The 20990-nt window shown below is 29.2% G+C and overlaps 2 protein-coding genes across 2 annotated transcripts in view; one reads left to right on the top strand and one right to left on the bottom strand.

Annotated features, from left to right (window-relative positions):
* Positions 1-20990, bottom strand: part of LOC123306043 (E3 ubiquitin-protein ligase MIB1) — a 768237-nt gene that overhangs the window by 341060 nt on the left and 406187 nt on the right. The window lies entirely within an intron of this gene.
* Positions 6691-10968, top strand: LOC123306044 (chitin deacetylase 8-like). The gene is made up of 5 exons (XM_044887911.1): positions 6691-6874; positions 8417-8613; positions 8673-9050; positions 9631-9771; positions 10708-10968. The coding sequence occupies exons 1-5, from the start codon at positions 6728-6730 to the stop codon at positions 10955-10957; spliced, it is 1113 nt and encodes a 370-aa protein (XP_044743846.1). The 5' UTR covers positions 6691-6727; the 3' UTR covers positions 10958-10968.

The following is a 20990-nucleotide window of genomic DNA, read 5'->3' as shown; positions in this document are numbered from 1 at the left end:
ATCATGAAAAACGACGTCAGGTCGGTCCACTTTGTTACAAGTGTAATGGTTTGTACATTCTTGATCAAAAAGAATGAACTAATGAATGAACGTATCTGCTATTTTAATTACATATCGACGAAGTATGTGTTGATAATTGTTTTCGTTGCGCAATTTCGTTAACTGTATAAGTTAGTCTTTCAGAATCAATTTTTTAAATGTGATTTAAAAAATTTAGGACGTCTCCACGCAAAATCTATCACAAAATCGTATAGCTATTTTCTGTTTAGGGCTTTTATCATTTTACTATTTTCACAGATTTTTTTCGTTTATGTAATTTTCATGCAAGTTGTACACCTATAGAAACATTTCGAGAACTGTCTTCAAACAGATATCTTCACAAGTGTGCGATATTTCAAAAAAAAGATCTGGCTTTAACCTTTATATATGATCCATTTGTCATCTTAACTCAATAACTAAAACGAAAAGAGATATCAAGCTGAAATATTTATAGCGTGTTCAAGGTGTCAAAAGTGGGTTTGAGTTTGGAGATGGGTTTAAACTGTCAGAGATAGAACAACAGTTTTAATGTAAAACTGTTTACCCATGAGGGCAAAAATTAGCTCAAAACTTTGGTGTCTATTTTCTCCAAAACTTTAAAAAATAGGAAGTTGAAACTTGCAGGTAGCATTAAATAGCGGTCTTGTGATACATTTTCAAAAAAACGAAAAAAAAATTACAAAATACTCTTGCCAACTTTAGATGGCGGCAATATTTAAAAATAGTGCAAGCACTGACAATCTACACTTTTAAAAGGAGTATTGTCGTAAGAAAAATCGTATCATAGGTCTCTTTCTCTCGTAATTTCAGCTTTTTATATGGAATCGTTTGGAAGAAGATAAGTTTGGAAGTTGGAAGTTGGAGTTTCCGAAATTTTCTCAGTACTGTGCATAAAAGGAGGCATTCGTTATATAAATTAAAGATGACGATTGACTTGTTCATTGAACTCTACCGAGAAATCTACGAAAATCGAATTTGTATTGACAAGAACAAATACTTCACTGATTTGCGCAAAAAGAAAAGAGAAATTAAAAAAATACAATAAGAAACCAAACAATAGTAGAAATAAATACTCTCTTGTTGTTAATAATTCTCTTTATACTATTTATATTATATTGTAAAATTTTCCTTATTCATATGTTTGAACATGTAATTCATATAATTTTATTTGAAACGGAATACTTCATTTCTTGCTGACATGAAGACGAGGCTAAATAAAAACATTCTAACAATATTTACCCGAAAATTAGAATTATTTAACGAAATTAACATACGTGAGTATTTTAATATACACATCCTGTGTTTTAAACTTATAATTTGCCGAATTGCATCAAGAACTTGAATATTTAGTTTGTGTATGAAGTGAGTCATTAATACTCATTTCATGAAAGGTTTGTTTTTCACCTTTTTCAATTTTTTTTTTTAATAATTATTTTCCTGTAGAAATTATTATTTCTAAAATGAACTTTAAGGATATTAAATAACATACGAGCTGAGCAGGTGAGCTTCGTTTCACCTACAATTTATTTGATTATAACTTTTGATCAGCTACTATTAATCTTAATAAGCCTGCAACTTTTATATCATTAATAGCTATGTTTGGCCCCATTAGTGTAAGCAAAATTTTAAAAATTCATAGGGGAAGTTGTAGTACCTCAAACGCACTTACCTCCATTCTTATAAAATACCCTCAGTTCAATATAAATATTGTCCAATATTATATACTATACTGGCCATATCTATCAAGAAACTACAGAAGATTCAAGGTACATATGAACTTGGCGACTACATCTTATCATTTTATAAAACTATCTTCATGAGATTATTTTAATTGTCTAGTTTTGATTTCTATCTGATACCGACCAGATATGTAAATATTAAAGACTTGACGTCGTTTAATTTTCAAGGTTCACCTAAATAAAAATTACACAATCAGAAAAAATTTTATTCAAAGGAAATTGAATCAATCAAAAACAAAGAAAAGGGTTTTAAAAAAGTTATTAAGATATAATATCAAATTGCTTACAGACATAAGATATAATATCAAATTGCTTATTGATGATTGACATAAAATTTTTTGTAGAACGTTACAATGTTGCGTAATAGCATTTTGCTCCATCAGTGTCTGCCAGAGCGTAAATTTTATCAATGTTCTGCTTTTTATATCAAGGCAGATCACTGATTTCCATATGTTAAAAAACAATTGCCACAAAATTATCAAAAGTTTTAGGCTATTATATAAAATAAAAGCTATTCATTTTATTAGTATTTTGGCACTCCGTATCTGGAGGTTTAAGCCCTTACAACAATATCTTATGTCTTTACAAAACAAAAAAAAATCAAGGCGTAAATAGTTTTAACAGTCTTTTAAAATAGAGCAGTCTTAACTAAATCATTTTGGGACATAAACAGGACCTCCTTTAATAAAATTAAAAATTATAAGATGATCTTTTCTTAGGAGACACCATTAAAACTTTTCGGTTGTGTTTTCAAAATATTTTTTTTTCGTTTTTCTAGAGGGATGCGGATAATAAATGCCTTTAATTAAAAAGTTTTGAACATTGTTATGATTTCAGTTTGTAATGGTATAATCAAATCTATATGATTTTAACATAAAGTTTCATATTGTTAAGAAAATTAAACCATAGATTAAAATGAAATATTATGTCTTGCAAGATGTATTATATTAACTCATATAAAGTTAAAATTTCATCCCTTATGACTCACCTTATACAATGACTACAACTATATTATGTTCCAGATATTTCGGCGTTGTAAACAATTTAGTGCAGAAGACTGTGATAAGAATCTAGTCGAATGTAATGAAAATGTTTTCGTGGCTGTTTCTAAATAAATGTTTTAATGGCCGTTTCTTTTAGGCCTTTAAAAAGCCTAATAAAAATACAAATTTCATATATTTCGTAAAAATTGTTTTGATAACTGATTGGATACATGCTCGAAGAAAAAGAACATTCTGTAACTCACAAACATATGGATCGGTGGCTCTGCTGTTTTTTCGTTTGAAACTGTTTTGGGTCAAAATTACCTTATATACTGAGTTCTATCAAAATTAAAAATAAAAAAATTTCTCGATTTTTTTAAATTTTTTTAAGGGGCACCCTTTTGATAAAAGTTAGTGGATGGAATAATTTTGATCCAAAAAGTATAAAAATCAGATTAATTTAATGATTGGACCTGCAGAAAGTTACAAAGTCAGCGAATATCATGGGCAAAACTTCATTTTCAATAAAGTTAGAGTTCCCCACCAAAAAATTAAAATCCATAAAGTTGTGAACAAAAGGGTGGATAAGTGAGGGCTATAACGTGATACTCTAAAGGAGAAATTGCCCAGTAAAGCTGGCGGGTATCTGCTAGTAAATGCATACAGTTACGACCTATATTATTTACAAATTTTTCATTGAAGTAATATCACTCACTTCTTGGACTATAATTATCTATGCATATAAGTAGTTATAGTGAATAAGACTGACGAACAAATTATGAACACAAACGTTAAGAAAATTAATACAACCTATTTACAATAACATTATCATAACAGTAAATATTATAACAGCAATAACATTTACAAGTATAATACCACTTTATATTGTGCTGTGCTGTGCTGCTTAATGCATAAACCTAGTTCATAACTTTCAAATATATATCGTATACAAACAAATATCCTAGATTTAGGAAGGTAACGAACGACTGCAATATTATTATTACATAATCGTTTTATTTTAGATTTAGTTATTCGAATTACATTCAGCACCAAACAGAATTCATTTCCTTAAAAAAGCCAATATATGCCATTGAAACATATTCACAGTTCTGAAGATAAATCGTTTTGAAAAATCGTATGTGAACAAGAATGGTGTTCTACTGTATACTGTATTGAGGGAATAGTAACATTAGCAATAGTTATGGCGTACGAGTTAATGCATCAGGCGGATGCTGGTTGGCGATACACACAATACTTCTGGTGGCTAACCCTGATCAATACTGTTATATTACTTATGCTAACATAGATACTATATGTATCTGTCTCTATACCATATACCAGCACTGTAGTAAATACCATGCTTTTCTTGCCGGGTATAAGTTTACTAAAATTGCAAATGTGAGCATTGTTTCATTAGACAAAAAAGTCCACGTAAAAATTTAAGTTTATTGCTTTTGAGCCATACTATATCCGGTAGAGCGAGCGTTGTACAGGCCTTTTAGGGATATCCTGTATATATTAATTGACTTATATTCTAATTATGAACATTTCAAACATTAAAGAAATAAAAATCCTGGTGACATTGATAATTTTTCTAGAGGTAATGCAAACGCTCCAGATCGGTCCCTTGCCAAATCAACGAAATTGTCCAAATAAGATTTCTAACAATTCTTCTTGCAATTCAATACAATTTCATACAAATTCTGAAGTAAGTTCAGCCAATATCTCTTCAATCAAACTGGGCTAAAGTTTCTATTCATACGTAAATCCCCTATTGTACAGGAAATTGCTATTGTTGATTGCGAGCAAATGTACTTATTTATTTTTTTTTATTTTATTTTTTTTTTTTAATACATTATTAAAATTTTAGCATGACACACTCGTCCTAAACGTCCTATCTACACTTGAAAATAAATAATTGATTTCTTATCAAAATACTGTTTTAAATTAAGTTATCAGTATCCACTTCAATGTATCAAATTTAGCTTTAAACTGTGATAACATCTTTTGTTATGATTTACTTATTAAATTGAAAAAGTACGCCAGTAGAACCTTACAAAGAAAACTGTTTTTACCCGACTGTCAAGGAGTGGTTATGTTTTTCACGTATCTTGTATGTATGTTCACTCAGAGTAACAAAAATCGCACGAACTAACAAAGAGTATATCTGCTAAAATGTGCGTTTTTATATGTATGTTTGCATATTTGTTTGTAAATTACTTTATTACCTCGTATCTTCCAAACGGCTGGATTGATTTCGACAGTTTATGTATTGTAATATTCGTCCTAAGAGCCCAAGTGTCTCTAAATGAGTGTTTGACAAAAAAAAATTGTGTATTTTTAAGTGAAATAGTAACACGCCAAGAAAAAAAAATTAAATCTATCGAGTAGGATATCATCGTCAAAGTTGAAAATAAGGTAAAGATAGTTTCAACCACAAGTCTAAACTTTCCTTGGCACTCGTACTACCTTAATAACCTGAACATCAGAATTTGATGAAATACAAAAAATGAAAAAAATATTCGATGAACGCTGAAATTTAAATAGAATATATTTATACTAACACAAACTTGTCTAAATAACGGGTTATTTTAGTGAGAATTTCTGCCTAAGTGGGTTAATGACGGAATAAATTGTAGTTGGGAGGAAAAATTGTCGATATAATAGATTACTGCTGATATACAATTGGATTAAACAAACAAAAAGTAAATATTATTGCTGCATTTATACTATAGGATTAACATACTTAAAACTGATTGCGGTATTTATTACATATATTCCACTCAACGTTATCAACAAGATGGCTTGGTATAATTAAGTAAATTTATTAATTAACTAAGCGATTTTTTTTTTATAATACACATTTAAGAAAAATAAAAAGGTATAGAAAACAGTGATCAAACCAATCGATGTCCAGAAGAAATAGAACAGTGGCAATTTTTGTAAAACAAAGTTGATCATCCATTAAGTTAAAACTTTCAAGTAAATACTCAAAATTGCGATATCAGAATCAATAGAAACATTCAGTTTTCAATAGAAACATTCTTTTTGAACATCCATAAATCCATTTTGGCTATGTGACTTTTTATAAGAAACCAAATTTGTTTCATCATTTTACATGCTTTGTTAATTGAAGCATTTAATCAAAACTGCAAACTTAAATGGAATAACGAAAATTTCGTTCTTATTATAAAAAATAGAAAGGAGCGAAAAAAATTATACAGATGTCTTCAATGTGTTCGTCAGTTACCACTGCTTTTAATAGCAATGTTTTTGTAATACTTGTACGTCTTTGACAGTGGTTCACATTTACTCTTCAAATGAATACTATATATAAACAGGATGTCTACAATTGACTGCAGGGTATCTACAAAGTGACACCTACTAATTTAATGAATTTGATTGGTCTGTGAATTCATAAATCTTTCTATTTTCCAATAGCCACATCTCCCGAATCGGGTCTCAGATCAAAATTTGGTAAAGAACTTTTCCATTTGTCTTGATAAGCTTAATTTACCGGTATAATTTTCTGCTATCAACAACAGACCACCCTGTATATTACTGTTTATTTGAACCCAAACGAACTCCACATTATTACATTAGTAATTTTTTGTTATTTTAACAAGTTACATTAATTTTACTACTTTATAAGCGCGGACAAGCATGTCAGGCGTTGCCAAAATCATACATTTTAATTTGATAATTACATGGCTTTATTACTTTGATTATGTTCAAAACGTGCTGGAAGTTTTTAAAAATCATTTTATCAAGAATATTCAACAAAATTCACAATTTATAAATTGAAAATTAATGGTATTTGAAAATAGTTTTGAAGTGGATAGTATATTATTACTTACGATAAGATAAATAGTATTATATTAATATCAATCACTTGCTTATATAAATACAAACAAACTCAAAGTCTTTAATATTACTTTAGAAATAAAAATATTTATTATAATTATAATGAAGTCAGTATTAATAATAAGTGTAATTTGTGTAATTAGTTGTTGGGCATTGCCAAGAGAGAATTGTGATGCAAATAATTGTAAATTACCAGACTGCAGATGCTATGGACAAGAAATTACTTTAGATTTAAATAAAATACCACAGGTATGATAATGTTTGCACAAAAAACTACTTGAATCAGTCAAGTTATTTTGCTTCAAAATACAATGCTTGTATTAACAAAATTTTATGCTTTAATTAAATAAATATCAAACTCAAAAATTTATTCTCTAAATAATTTGATTCTTGAAAAAATAAAATGCCAACTCGATATTTCAATTGTTTTTCTTAAGTGTTTTATTTTCTTGAACATTAAAAAGATATAAAGTCGAAAACCAAGTAAAGCATTTGTTTATATTATTATATTTGATGTTGTTTTTGTACCACATTCACGTTAGGTGTACGAAGTATAATTATTCGTTGCGTGCAGAATTAAATCTAGCGCCGCACAAGGAAATATTTATAACATCTATATTATTTAAAAATATAGTTATTTATTGAAAAATATAGACAATATATATTACATAAATGATGAAATCATTGTGTAAAAGTTCGAACATGCAACGAAGGAGGAACTTTATGCAACGTCTATTACGTCGTGTGGATATAAGAATACTCTGTGTGCTACAGTAATTTTGATTTTAAAGTATTTGTTCAAAACCCAAAACCGGTTTGACTTGGCTCTGACTGAATAAATCAGTCATAGTCGATATGGATTGCAAGCTTCAGTCAAAATCAGTCAGGAGTCATCTAGATTGATCTTGACTTGAGTTTTACTCAAACGACTTTAGGCCAGGAGTATCCAGAAAAAAAAATTTTACAAGTACTTGCGAAATCATTTATTCTTATTAAAAATTAAAAGGTATAGATAAATAATTTAAGTTAACGTTTTTTCTTGAAAATAAAATAAATAAGAACTGGAATAAAATAAATAAGAAAATTTATCTAGTCTAGTACCCAAGAATTTCTTTTTACGTTAAATTCAAAATATTAAGCTATAATTTGTGCGTATTGTTTTTCTCTTTTTTGTGGTTTTATCCAAATACCGAGTTATTTTGACTAAAAATCTTGGTTGGGACCACTTTTAACCAAAATTGTTCATTCGAAAATACTGGGGCTTACAGTCAATGCCGATATTTGCTGTTTTTTTTCTCAGTCAGAACCAATTCTGCCTGGCTGTACCATGGCGGCAATCCATACAGTAGGCAGGCTACCTACCCGGGAGGGTATATTGATTGATTTAACTTATTTTAATGCCGATTTTTTTTTAAATTTTGACACTATAAACTTCTTATAATATTATAAACGAACAGTAAATGTGCCTCTAGATTGGATGTCCTATGTGATATTCCGTACGCCAAGGCATCAAACATTGTCGCAGATGGGTTATATACTACTTGTTTTGATCTCCTACAGGCTATAGTGTTTCTATGCAACTGAGTCAATAAAATTCAAGCCACAAAAGCTTCTCTTCCCGTAGTTAAATGCGACCGGGAACTTCAATAACAATTTTGGCATGTTCTCTTAGACAACTTAGTAAAGTTTTAGTTTAATTGTAATTAATCAAATTTTTTTATGAATCAATGTGTCGTAAAATTGATAAAAGGAAATATCTAGTTTTAAGCAGAATATAATTATCATTTTTAGATGGTACTCATATCTTCAGATGATGCAATAACTCTAGAAAATTACAAAAACTGGTATGATAAATTATATTTTTCCCGAAAAAATCCAAATAATTGTTCTATTAGTGCAACATTCTTCGTACCTCATGAATATACTAATTATGAAAAAGTTCATGCCTTATACGCAAAAGGTTTTGAAATTGCTGTAAATTCTATAACGTAAGTACCAAATATTTTTCACGCCTTGAACATTTTATAAAAAACGGTTAATTTAATAGGAAAAACTATAGTTCCGAATACTGGGAAAATGCAACATCGGACCTATTAACTCAAGAATTCCAAGGACAAAAGAAAATTTTAGCAAAATTCGCGCAAGTTGCTGAGACTGATATTAGAGGGGTACGAACTCCATTACTGCAAATAAATGGCGACAAAACATTTACTGCAATTGAAAACTCCGGTTTAACTTACGACAATACTTGGACCACAGAAAAATTAAATGAATGGCCCTATACGTTAAATTTTGAATCAAAGCAAGATTGTTTGGTTGGCAGCTGTCCAAAAGAAACTCATAAAGGAAAATGGGTAATACCAGTAGTTGATTGGCGTGATGCAACTGATTTACCTTGTGCTACGGTTCAAGGATGTATTAATAAGTAAGCTAATATATTTAAATAAATAAATAAACCTAATCAACCTGCACATGTGGCTGTGACAATCACATCAGTTTGCTGTTATAATATTTATAAGTGGTAGAACCAATCAAAAAAATATTGTTTAAATCAATGTTGCATCTCATTTTTAATAAAAAATAGTTCAAACATTATCACTAAGGCCTATGTAGGATATTTAAACAATTAAGTCTAAAAGGAAGCTAGTTGTTATCTTCACTTGTCTATTATTAAAATTCTATTAATGTAGGTACTCGTAGTTAAGGTCACCACTTTATAGTACTTAAACGTGCAATAAAATTTTTTATTGATATTTTATCCAATTTTAATAAAACGTGATAAGCTTAGAATTCAATTACTAATTAATTAATAAAATAAACTCGTGTTAAATAGATTAATTTTGAGTGTTTAGATATGTGAAGAATTAAAATTCATACACTTCTAACGTATCTTGTTTAAAAACAATTTTGTCATTTAATACAATTAAAACTAACATTTCCAGCGTTTTTACAAGTTTAGTTCACTAAAAAAAGTGTGAAATTATATGTTTATTTTTTGTCCTTAGGCCAAATGACAATGAGAATGATATATTCAATTGGTTCGTGAGCAATTTCGACCGAACTTATAAAAAAAATAAAATACCTTTTAACATGATCATCAATTCAGGATTATTTGCTCAAAAAAATTTAGTCGCAGCATATATCAAGTAAGTATTAATATGTTTATCACAATCGGAAGTGACACATTTCATCCGATCCATCTATCTACAAAGATCTACAAAAATAAAACAATTCCTAGCTTACTTAAAAAAAAAAATCGGCAAATACAATATGAAAAAATCCCATCTTGTTGCCTTGTTAGAATTAAACACAAAAAGTGGTGTATTTAAATACTATTCAACATCTCTCAATTTTAGAGTCCGCACAATTTAACGAAAACCGTAACGTGAATGCTTGACAGTTTTTGCATTGTACAGTAAAATGTAAGTTTTTCGGCTTCGTTACAAAATGAAAAAGATATAACCCTTTAATAATAATGAATTATAATAAGGAAACAAACCTCTTCAATTTTACCAGATCATTCTATAAGTAACCGACGGTAAATTCGATAGAAATTCGGCGGACTTCGGTAGATTTACACTTTTACTTAAGAATTTCATAATTCGCAAAATTAATGATGTAAAGTAACAAAAAATGATTAATATCAAAATCATTTCATGAAAAAAAAAAATGCCGATTCGGTAAAAATATTTTCATTCTATAATTATCCTATTCCGTGATAGACAAAGGAAGAAAACCATTGAATGAGCCAATTAATAAAACACGGTAGGTGGAGGATAAAACGAAAAGTGATATAACAAAAGGCTTCCGTTCGAACGTTGACGTGTTCGGTCTGACAATACCGCACCTTTTTCCAACTTTAAAGGGGGAAATTTATGGATTTATATCTCTTTTAGATCGTTGTTAATCGATAATATAAATCGAGATGTAGTAAATTAGGATCAAAACGAGACCAACTTTTATTGATCCAGTTTTCTCAACTTTCTAAATTATGTTTTTTTTTTTTTTAATACTTTCTATATTTTAAAGCTTTTTTTATCAACTTTGATATCTTTTAAATAATAAACTTTTTTATTTTACAGATTTTTAGATTATCTGAAAACCTTAAAAGATGTATACATCGTTAATCATTGGCAAGCAATACAATGGATACAAAATCCAAAAGAAATAGGTAATAAAGACTTATTTCCATGTATTGCTGCAAAACCGCACAATGAAAAAACAGCCAGAGTTTGTACATTAGCTAAAGATGACGAAATGAGGTATATGACGGTTTATAATCAAGTATGTCCAGCAAAATACCCATGGTTGAATAATCCGGAGGGAAAATAAATTTTACTTTTTTGGAGAAAAATTCATAATTTGATAATAAATATTATTAAAAATATATAATTCTAGTTTTTGATACAGTTTTCCATTTGATTGAATATTGAAAATGAATATCATTATACGTTCATCAGAAAGATCTGAACATTTGTTTTTTCTGAAACGCTAATTATTACTAACGTGTCTGTTTTAATATAAGAAGTTTACTAAATAATAATTTAATATCTCTCTTTAAACCAAGTAAATATTTTATACCCCTGTGTGGCTTGTGCTTAAAAAATTCTCATATCTTAAAAAACATACTAAAGTTCGTTCAAATATGATTAAAAGAGTACAAATATGATCGTTGCATTTTAATCTCTCGAAATTCAAACGTTTTTTCTAATTTCGAACTTTTTAAATAAAAAAGATTCAATTTGAAAAAAATTCTTAATAGATCTTCAAATCCCTGGAGACATATTCTTCAAAGAGTCCGGTTACGTGGAACATATAATAAATTATGTTACAATATCAAAAACTAATAAGCGGTCAATAAAAACGTATTGTGGTCGAAGTGAATCAGATACGAGTTTTCGGGACTATGTTTTGGAACTATATACCTTACGTTATCGTTCTGATTTGCTTACTGGCTGGGAGGTAAAACCAAAAAAAAGAGCAATAAAAAAAACGACACCAAAAACCGACATGTAGGTTACCTAGGAAACTAAAACTTTTTCAATCGATTCAGCTTGCCTAGAATTTTGAGAAAATGCAAAAATATCTAACTGTCAATTTGTATTGTTTGTCAAAATTTTATGTTTTATCATTTAAAAAAATTGAGTTGTTAAAGTTATCATAAGTAAAAGCTTACAGAGTTAATTTATAGTAAGTAGGTACAATGAAATTTTTATGTTATGTCATAATGAATATCTAATCAAACCAAACGTAAGCTACGCTCCTATTGGGTTGACTACTTAATCAGAAGAACGTCTTTTTTAAACTATTACACCAATTAACTCACACAGTAAAAACTAAAAGAAGCGATAAAATTAAATTCTTTAAAGAACCAAACAAGTATTTGACTTTTAAAATTAATACATTAAAGTTTCAGAAAAATATCTTGTAAATAAAAAAGTTAGCGCTACATTCTTTATGTACCAAGAAACGAAAGGAATATAGCTCCTACCGGCTGTCTCACGACACCTCTCGTTCTTTTTTTTTTATAGTATGAAACCCTAATATTCTTATGAAGTTTATTTGTATAAAAATCGGTCAATTTTCTAAATGAAGTAGTTATATTCGATCATTTTTTGAATACGGATCCCTAAAAATCAATCCTTTTACTATATATAATACAGAAAACTACAAATGAGAATATAATCCTGCTGGCACAAATGCATATCAAGTAAGAACACAAAAAGAATTCAACCCTAGCTAGCTCAACTATTATGCCTGCCATAAGTAAGCTTCTCTATAACAGTTATCAAAAGGTACAACAAAACAAAATAGTTTTGTCCAACTATTGTTGTTTTGGACACAATACATAAATACAGTACGTTTATTATTATTTTAACTCAATTGTACAAAAACGATCGATTCCCCGCTTTAGCCAAAAAAGCTATTTTATTTTTGCTATGTTAAAAAAAATTGTTGAAAACTGATTCTGGTAAGTTTTAGTCGTAGCTGCGACATAGTTTACAGTTAGTGGCTGCCGAATACTTATATATTTTCTATTGAAAGAAATTTTATGGTGTGGTATGGTATTTGGCGATTCTTCTAATTTATATTAACCCAGACAAGGAATAGACTCACAATGCGATAATTTTAAACGGCGCATAAGGTCTGTGAGCATTTAAAAGTTAATATTAGCTAAAATTTATTTGTCTATCGATTCGATTGACTGGTTTCGTGGCTGTTTTTATCATTCATGGATTAAAGTTGTGTGGTTGGAAGGAAACATATGATAGAAACCATGAATTTGTCTTTGAAATTTAGGTTCACTTGAAATTCAACTCAATTTCATAACTACTAAAAGATAGTGGTATATATTTAAGTACCTACACAAAAATAAAAACATTTCTGATTGAAAGCATTGTCAATGAGGATCAGGTGAATTTTGTATAGAAACCCATCCTAATAAAATATTGATGCTGATAGATTAAACAAATGTACAAACAAATTTACTTAAATTATACAGTCTCTACTCGATTTTTTATTGGAAGTTTAAGTTTCTTTTGAGCTTGAGTTGAAATTTAGATAACTTCGAAGGCCAATGTAAACTTCCAGACAAAAAGAAGAAGCTTCTCTTTAGTTACAACAATTTTCAAGCTGGTCGTTTTAAGATTAAAAGCTTGTCTGACAAACAGATTCGATGAATTTCTGCCCAATCTATTCACTTTTCGTAAAAATGTTCAAACAAAAATAGTTAAAAAAAAAAAAAAAACCAAACGTAAAAATGCTACGGTCAAAATTTGTGATTATATTATATTAGAAAATAATTCCCTTCATTATAATGAAATCATCTACCCTCCCTGTATCGTCCCTTATCCTTCCCCATCCCACCCTGACGGCATGTTGCGGGTTAAAGTTCTTGAAACTTCTTTAAGATCTCAGGCTTTTAAGATTTCAAATCATTGTTTCAGAAAGTTTCAGAGTAAGCAAATCAGAATTATATAAGACTGCGGTGGAAAATCTCTCTTATATAATGGATTAATAAAAAAAACGTGTTTATTCGAGCATTTAAACGAGTTTTCCAAAGAAAAAAACTACCTGAACAAAATATCATATTTTCCACTCATCATTGAAACAAAATGTTGTACAACTTTTATAGAATGTTATATCAGCTTCTTGGTCGACGAATCACTGTTGTAGGATAAAACTTCTAAATAAAAAAAATCGTCTATACCTTATGGATAAACATACTTTCATGTTAGAGAAGAAGTTTTGAAGAAATATTATATACACATACGTGAATTCTAATCTTTGTATGGGAATTCAGAGTAATGTTTTAAACATAATATGTATGTTGTTTGTTGAATATTATTTACTAAAATAGTCAAGACATCCGATTTCTATGTAGCTATAAGATTCAGAAGGTTTACGATCTTATTTTAATGGAAGTGGTGTAACTTCACAACCTAACGCTTCATATGTCATTGGCAATTGACTACATGAAGATAATGTGCATGTAACTTTCAAATGACACTGAGTTAAGGTGTACAAACATTCTGAGAAGAGGTTATCGTGTTATTTCATATTATTCTAGCCATTTTAAATAAAATTTCTTTTCATTCTATTCTTGTAATAAATGATGCATTTTAGTAAAAAACACTTGTAACGGAAATTTTACAATTGCATATCAATTGTAAAAGTTCGTAAGGGCGTATTTTTTGGCTAAAATTTGATTTAAAGTTTGTTGTGATACGCGTTTTTTAAGTTTGAGCAAAAAAAGCTTTAGTTTAAGAAATCTAAAATTTTAGTCATAAATAATTAATTAATTTCCAATTGAAATTGCTTGAACTTAGTTTATTTCATAGAATGCATTGAAAAAATATATCGCACCTTTATTCATTCCAGAATCGTAAAAATCGTGAATATGGAAAATAGTCCGTAATTTTGTATTTGAATAAGGAAAACATTGAATAGACCCTACCTAGGTTCAAAAAGATTCTTTGAGATATATATTCAACTGAGTTTAGAAGATGTGCTTAATTTCCTTATAGCTCCTGTCATTATTACAATATAGTAATAATGACAGGAGCTATAAGGAAGTTAAACGCATATTTTGACAAACGCAATTGTTCAAAAAAGGTCATTTCTTGAATGTTTTTTCTTTTCTGTTATTATTGATCAAAGTCGGGTTTTTTTATTAAAAAATTTTTTTTTATTGTGCAACTTTAGCAAAAAGGAAAACTTTGAAACAAAATTTCAACTGCCGTGGGCGGCCAGTTTTTAAGTCATTATAAAATATACTCAATAGGCAAGAACCATTCTAGATACTTGGAACGGTATCATTAAGATAAGAAGTATTATCGTTGTGTTTGTGTGTGCAACAATAATGACAACATCGACTAAAAAAGAGCATTATTGGTAGGAATTTATTATTAAAAAAAAATGAACTGTAATTTTGATTCATAAGAAAATCATGGGTGGGGGATCCATTTGAAGACAATTTCACTAATTTCTTGCCAATTTAGCAACATTATCTTAATTTACGCAAGAATTTAAATAAACGAAGCTACTAAAATTATATAAATTTGTCAAAAATACAAATTTTCTTGATTCACTTGGCCGAAGGAATTAAGTTTTCTCATTATTTCATTTTGACGACGTTTTTTTATCAATAAATAAGGTTGTGAAATTAGGTAGGGCAGGCTCAGATCATCACAAAATGACGCATTAAAAAGTAGTACCAACATACCACAAGTGAGAGTTTGAAAATTGTTAAAAATCATGTTTATAATTTTACAAATTGTTGGTTATGTTATGTTACAAAAATAAAGAACCACAAAAGTCGTTCTGAAATTAAATGTAGCCAATATTTAGGTACTTTGGGTTAGGGGGATACATAAATAGTATATTACACACATCTAGGGAGAAAAATAAACTTGCCTTATTAGGCAAAAATTAAATTGTCTCAGAGCTCATGTTCCTTGTCGTCAGATATATTCTTTACTTGCTACCATAGTGTGTTTATACCATACCTACCATAGTGTGTACTATTTTACGCCCGGAGAGGAGAAAAAATATTTGATACGTATTTTTTTATTTTATGCGATGCCCTCTGTTAACGATATGCATTTCGCAAAAGCATTTGTTAGTGCACATCCTAGACCTAGACCATAAAATAAAACCTGATTCAAATTATAGCTTCCTAGGTAACGGCATTTTGAAGATACAGCGATAAATGCTCCTTAGAGAAAAAGTTCCTTAATTGTAAATCAACTTAATATGTGTAAGCCAACATTTATAAACACTATTTGTATTCGAACAATCATAATATGGCAAGCACATAGCAAATAATACTAATATAAACCAACCATATACGAAATAAGAATATCTATTAAAACAAATTTCATATTCACTATTCACTTTATATAGTATCTTTTGAAATACCAACGTAAACACTGAAAAAGCTTCATAATGAATTTTTAGGAAATCCAGTTTTCACATAAATTATATATTATTTTTATTAATTTCGAAGCCTTTAACGTCATAATTTTTGTATGGAATATTCAAAGAAAATAATGAAAAGTTTACACCTCTTCATACGTCACATATTTGGTTATCAACTTAAAAAGGTTGTTGGGATAATAGTAACTGATTTTAAGTATCCGAAACCATTTGTGACAACGTACTCTGGGCCAGTCTTGGTTGTTACAGTGTGTTCAATTGCATTGGTAAAAAACAATGGGATCGTAAGTCAAAAGTGAAACTAGCATCAAATAAAATGTATTTTGTCGTTTAAGGTCTTATTAAAGTTTTTTATTCAACTTTTGTGTCACCGATTAACAATTCGACAATTTTTTTCTTGTAAATGTTTTCATTTGCAAGTCATTATAATTATTAATGTTGCAAAAAACAATTTTTCTATTCAAATAAGTATAGTCTTAATAGATTAAGTAAGTGCATATGCATATATAAAATTTATAATTTTTAAATTCACGCGGTATGTCCCCTCCCGTTGAAAGCTTATTACACATCTCTATTATATTATAAATGCGAAAGTAAGCATGTTTGTTTGTTAAAATATAAATAAATTACAGATTTCTGTAAAAATAGTCAATATAAAGTATTTTACGGCCATCTTTTCTGATATACTCAATGAATAATTACGACTATTATACATGTAAAAAAATATAAAACCATACATTTATTTTACCCGTGTAAAACAATCCTTACCATTATTTCGAGTGTTATAGGAAGGGGATAAGCGAGAACAATCTTTATCAATCTTATCTTTTAAACCCAGCGAAGCGGGTGGGTATCACTCTAGTTATACATATTATACATAAACATTATTCCACAATTTTTACCTGCGACATAGCCATATTTTTTCTTTGTAATTACTTAAATTTTGTAGATAAAACTCATGATTGCCTACACTTGAGTCATTTGTATCCTTAAATACAATTTGAACTGTCCAAATTTGGCATAGGTTTGATCACTATAACAAATAAGTGTGTGAATTTTTCGATAAAAAACTCGTAATTGCTTCAACTTGTGTCATTTTTTATTCAGGCAATCATTTTTTCTCTTGACTAACACTTTGGCTTTGGCTTGATCACTATAACATATGGACCAAGTTAGTCTGTGAATTTTGCAATAAAAAATTACTTCCCCCTCTCTTGGGGTCATACGTTATCCAGGCAATCAGGGCGCATATTATTAAGAAACATATAATCATTCCTGATGGTTTTCATCAATATTACATATCCTCTGCAAATTTTACAGTGGCCTTTTTGACTCTAAGGATATTTTTTTTAAATATTTATGTCTCCGAGTACTTATGAAAAAAAGCATTTGAGTTCATTGCTAAATAATTTGTAGGTACTGTTGAATCAACAACGTAGCCATAATATCATGAGACAAACGATCTCACACATAATTTGAAGTGAGATAGCATTTGAATCACTCACTAGGGAACTGTTATATAAAACTTAAAAAGTTTCATATAAATAAAGAACTTTATATTATAAATGGTATGTATATGTTACATATGCATTTAGAAGGATAATATTTGATACCTCCTTCGTATACTAGCAATGCCATCTACTTCTATTAAAACGTATTACATAACATAAAATGTGATGAGGTAAAGATATTTATGCAAGATATGCAACAATAATGTTGATTATAAGCTTGTTTCATATGCATAAACATAAAATAATAGCGATAGTGGAATCTCATCGTTGAGTTGCATAGTGTACCTTCTAATAATAACCAGCATGGAGGAAAAATATAATGAAAATGATTGCCATAATGAAAAAATAGTACGGGGGAACATAAGCAAAAGTATTGATTATAGAAGTTTTTTCTAAGTTTTTTCTAATTATGGTAGCTTGGAAAGTTTCTGATTTATTAATTTTAGATTGTGATTCACACATTTTTTTACTTACAATAGAATCACATATTTCATTTCGTATCCATTATGAAATGTTGAGTAAACATATAATTGTATCAAATGTTCCAACCTTGATAAGTAATCGGGAAAATGCAGTAAATTTATCAAAAACACTGTGTCTCCAAATTGTTTCATATTTGCAAACAAACAAAATAACGTATTGCTACAATATGAAAACGGTATAATAAAATAAAATAATTAGTAAATAAAATCTTAAATACCAACATTTAATTACAGGGTTGTTCAAACAGATGTTAGAATGTAAATTGGAGAAATTATCTTTCAAAAAGATAGTATCGCTTAAATTACAGGTACACGTTATCAAAAAAGATAGTTACGCAATTAAATGATGTAGCAGTGTTTTTTAATAATGTAATTGTAAGTTGCCCGTTTATGTTTGTTGTTTCATAAAATTTTAGTTGGATCATTAAGATTTGTTGCAATGAAAAGAATGTTTGAATTACCAATAGATTTTGAACATAATAACTATAAAGTTACAAAAGCGTATATGAGAAAAGTATTGAGGTAGATATTATGCAAAAATTAATCAGTGCAATAATTACTTTTAAAAATTCTGCAGATGTCCAATTTATTTTTCAACGCGTTTCATAAAGCATACATAAAAGCTCAAAGCATATATTGGATATGGAAAAGAAATACTACGTTAGATGGATGGCTAGAATGCTATTTTGATACTAATGAGAAATAAATTTTGTTTTTATAGCAAATGTAAATAACAGTTAATAATAAATGATGAATGTTATATAAATATAATAATAATAATATTTACAAAATTATATGTGCAACATGTATTTAATTTTAGTAGGTACATAAGGCGTACACAGACTGATTATATGAAATTCGTGATGACCAAAAATGACTATAGGTCGGAGTTCAGTACAAACAACGTTCTTAGTTAAATGCTCTCTAAGGTGCTGAAGAATTTATCATTTCATATTTTAATATGTTTAAAAAATCTCAAGATTATCTGAGCTCTGGACAAAGTGAAATAAGACTTTTGTCTTTTCAATATAGAGATTGACGCTATTGATAAATGTTGAGTACACTGAAAGAAATATTTTGTGGATATCACTATGTCAATATTGGTGTGAATACCATATTATGAACGCCATACTACATACTGTATTGAAGGAATGATTAACAATATTGCTAATGTTATTGTAGTAACATTAGCAATTGTTATGGCGGATGAGTCAATGTAGTATGGGCGTCTGCCCCTACTGGTTAGCGGAACCGACAGCACTTCTGGTAGATAGCCCTATTCAATACCGTAATGTTACTAATGCTAACATACATACCACATGTATTTGTTTTTATACCATACCAGCATTGTAGTAAATGCCATACTACCGATATACTGAACAGGTCCTCTGTGCAGGTAAACCGGAGCGTGAGTTTCAGCCCCTAAAGATAAACCTGTGCAAGCGACCACAGGCACAGATGAAGATATCAGACCATGTGTGTAATATCCGGCAAACAGCACAGACATAAGGTTAGCTATGGCGAGTTTCTAGGCAACTAGTCACAAGCACATATCACGTCGTCTTTGTATTTTTCTCGACTGAGTTGACTGGTTTACCGTAGCGTATATGTGCATATACCGTTACGTATATGCCCAGCTATAGGAATCAAAATTCTTTTATATTTTCTAAATATTTGTAAAAAAATTGCAAAAATGAAAAAATTGACCGTTTTAAACTGTCAAAAATTAGAAAGAACAAATTATTATTTGAGATAATTATTAATATTTCTAAATAATTGTGATTGTGTTTCTATGGTAGATAAAATGTACTTTGTCAATATACAACAGCTGTTGAGGCTACAATATTTGTAGGGACGCACTCAGCCTTTAAAACTAACTGAGAAGTTGAAATAACCAGCGAAAAGCTGGTATCACAATGGATCTTTAGGCGTGTATACCTTATGGATAGTCAACAATTATATCTCAAAGAATATCAATAGCGATAAGAATGCAATTCAAAAAATTTTCGACGCCAAAATTCATTTTCGAAACCTAAAGTTCAATTTTTTTAAATGATAAGTACATTCTGTAGTATTATTTGGCCCATAATGTTATTGACTAATTTCAGACTCCATTTGTAACATTTAGAAAAAGTACTTATCTCTCATATGAAAATATATATACTCTGTTCCGTATACAAAGTGTATACACACAATACCTAAATGAAGAAACAATCTAAATATTATGTTACAAAATATACATGTATTTACATATAAGTTAATTACATTCTTATTTGTTTGACGTTCCATCATCATCATCATCATTGTCAATAGAAAAGAGTAAACATAAAAGTCGGCTCCTAAGAGAACGAAAGCAATATAAAAACAGAATGGAAATTAAAACATACAACATGTAAAATTTTTTTCTATAATACAATAACAATGATTTCATAACATCTCTACTTTATTGTTCTGAAGTTTGTGCAATTCGATATCTCGACCAAATAGAAAGAGTTCAATGTCAATTCCTCAAAAATCTATACTGGCTTCCAAAAAACAGTCCTGGCTGTGTAGTTAGATATGAAACTCAACACATACACCTATCTTGGTATGTATTTAGAAGCATAATTCGTTGATGGAATAAGCTTTCGATGATGTCCGAAGACAGATATGCGAAAGTTATTTTTCGACGCAACTCGAACTTGATAAACTACCAGACAACATCGTAAAATACAACTGGGCATCTCATTTACGAATTATGATCGAGGACTGTGATATTTGGAATACCCAAGAACAAAACAATCTGCGAAATACTATGCCTCAGCTATTAGAAGATTACAGCCAAGCATTGATACAACGGGATTTACACAAAATATATAATGTCCACAGTTGCCCCTTATACAAACTAATAATTGCAGACAACATATCTGAAGTAATATTCAATAGCAACACGGC

Source organism: Chrysoperla carnea, chromosome 1 (assembly GCF_905475395.1).
Source record: "Chrysoperla carnea chromosome 1, inChrCarn1.1, whole genome shotgun sequence".
Classification (NCBI taxonomy): Eukaryota; Metazoa; Arthropoda; class Insecta; order Neuroptera; family Chrysopidae; genus Chrysoperla; species Chrysoperla carnea.
The sequence above is the reverse complement of the archived record's forward strand: the minus strand, read 5'-3'. Positions and strand labels throughout refer to the sequence as shown.

Bases quoted from the DNA above. Each gene is read 5' to 3' on its own strand.
- LOC123306044 (XM_044887911.1), top strand. From the start codon at position 6,728: ATGAAGTCAGTATTAATAATAAGTGTAATTTGTGTAATTAGTTGTTGG. The intron at 6,875-8,416 runs GTATGATAATGT...TATCATTTTTAG, and splicing joins ATTTAAATAAAATACCACAG to ATGGTACTCATATCTTCAGA. The intron at 8,614-8,672 runs GTAAGTACCAAA...TTAATTTAATAG, and splicing joins ATTGCTGTAAATTCTATAAC to GAAAAACTATAGTTCCGAAT.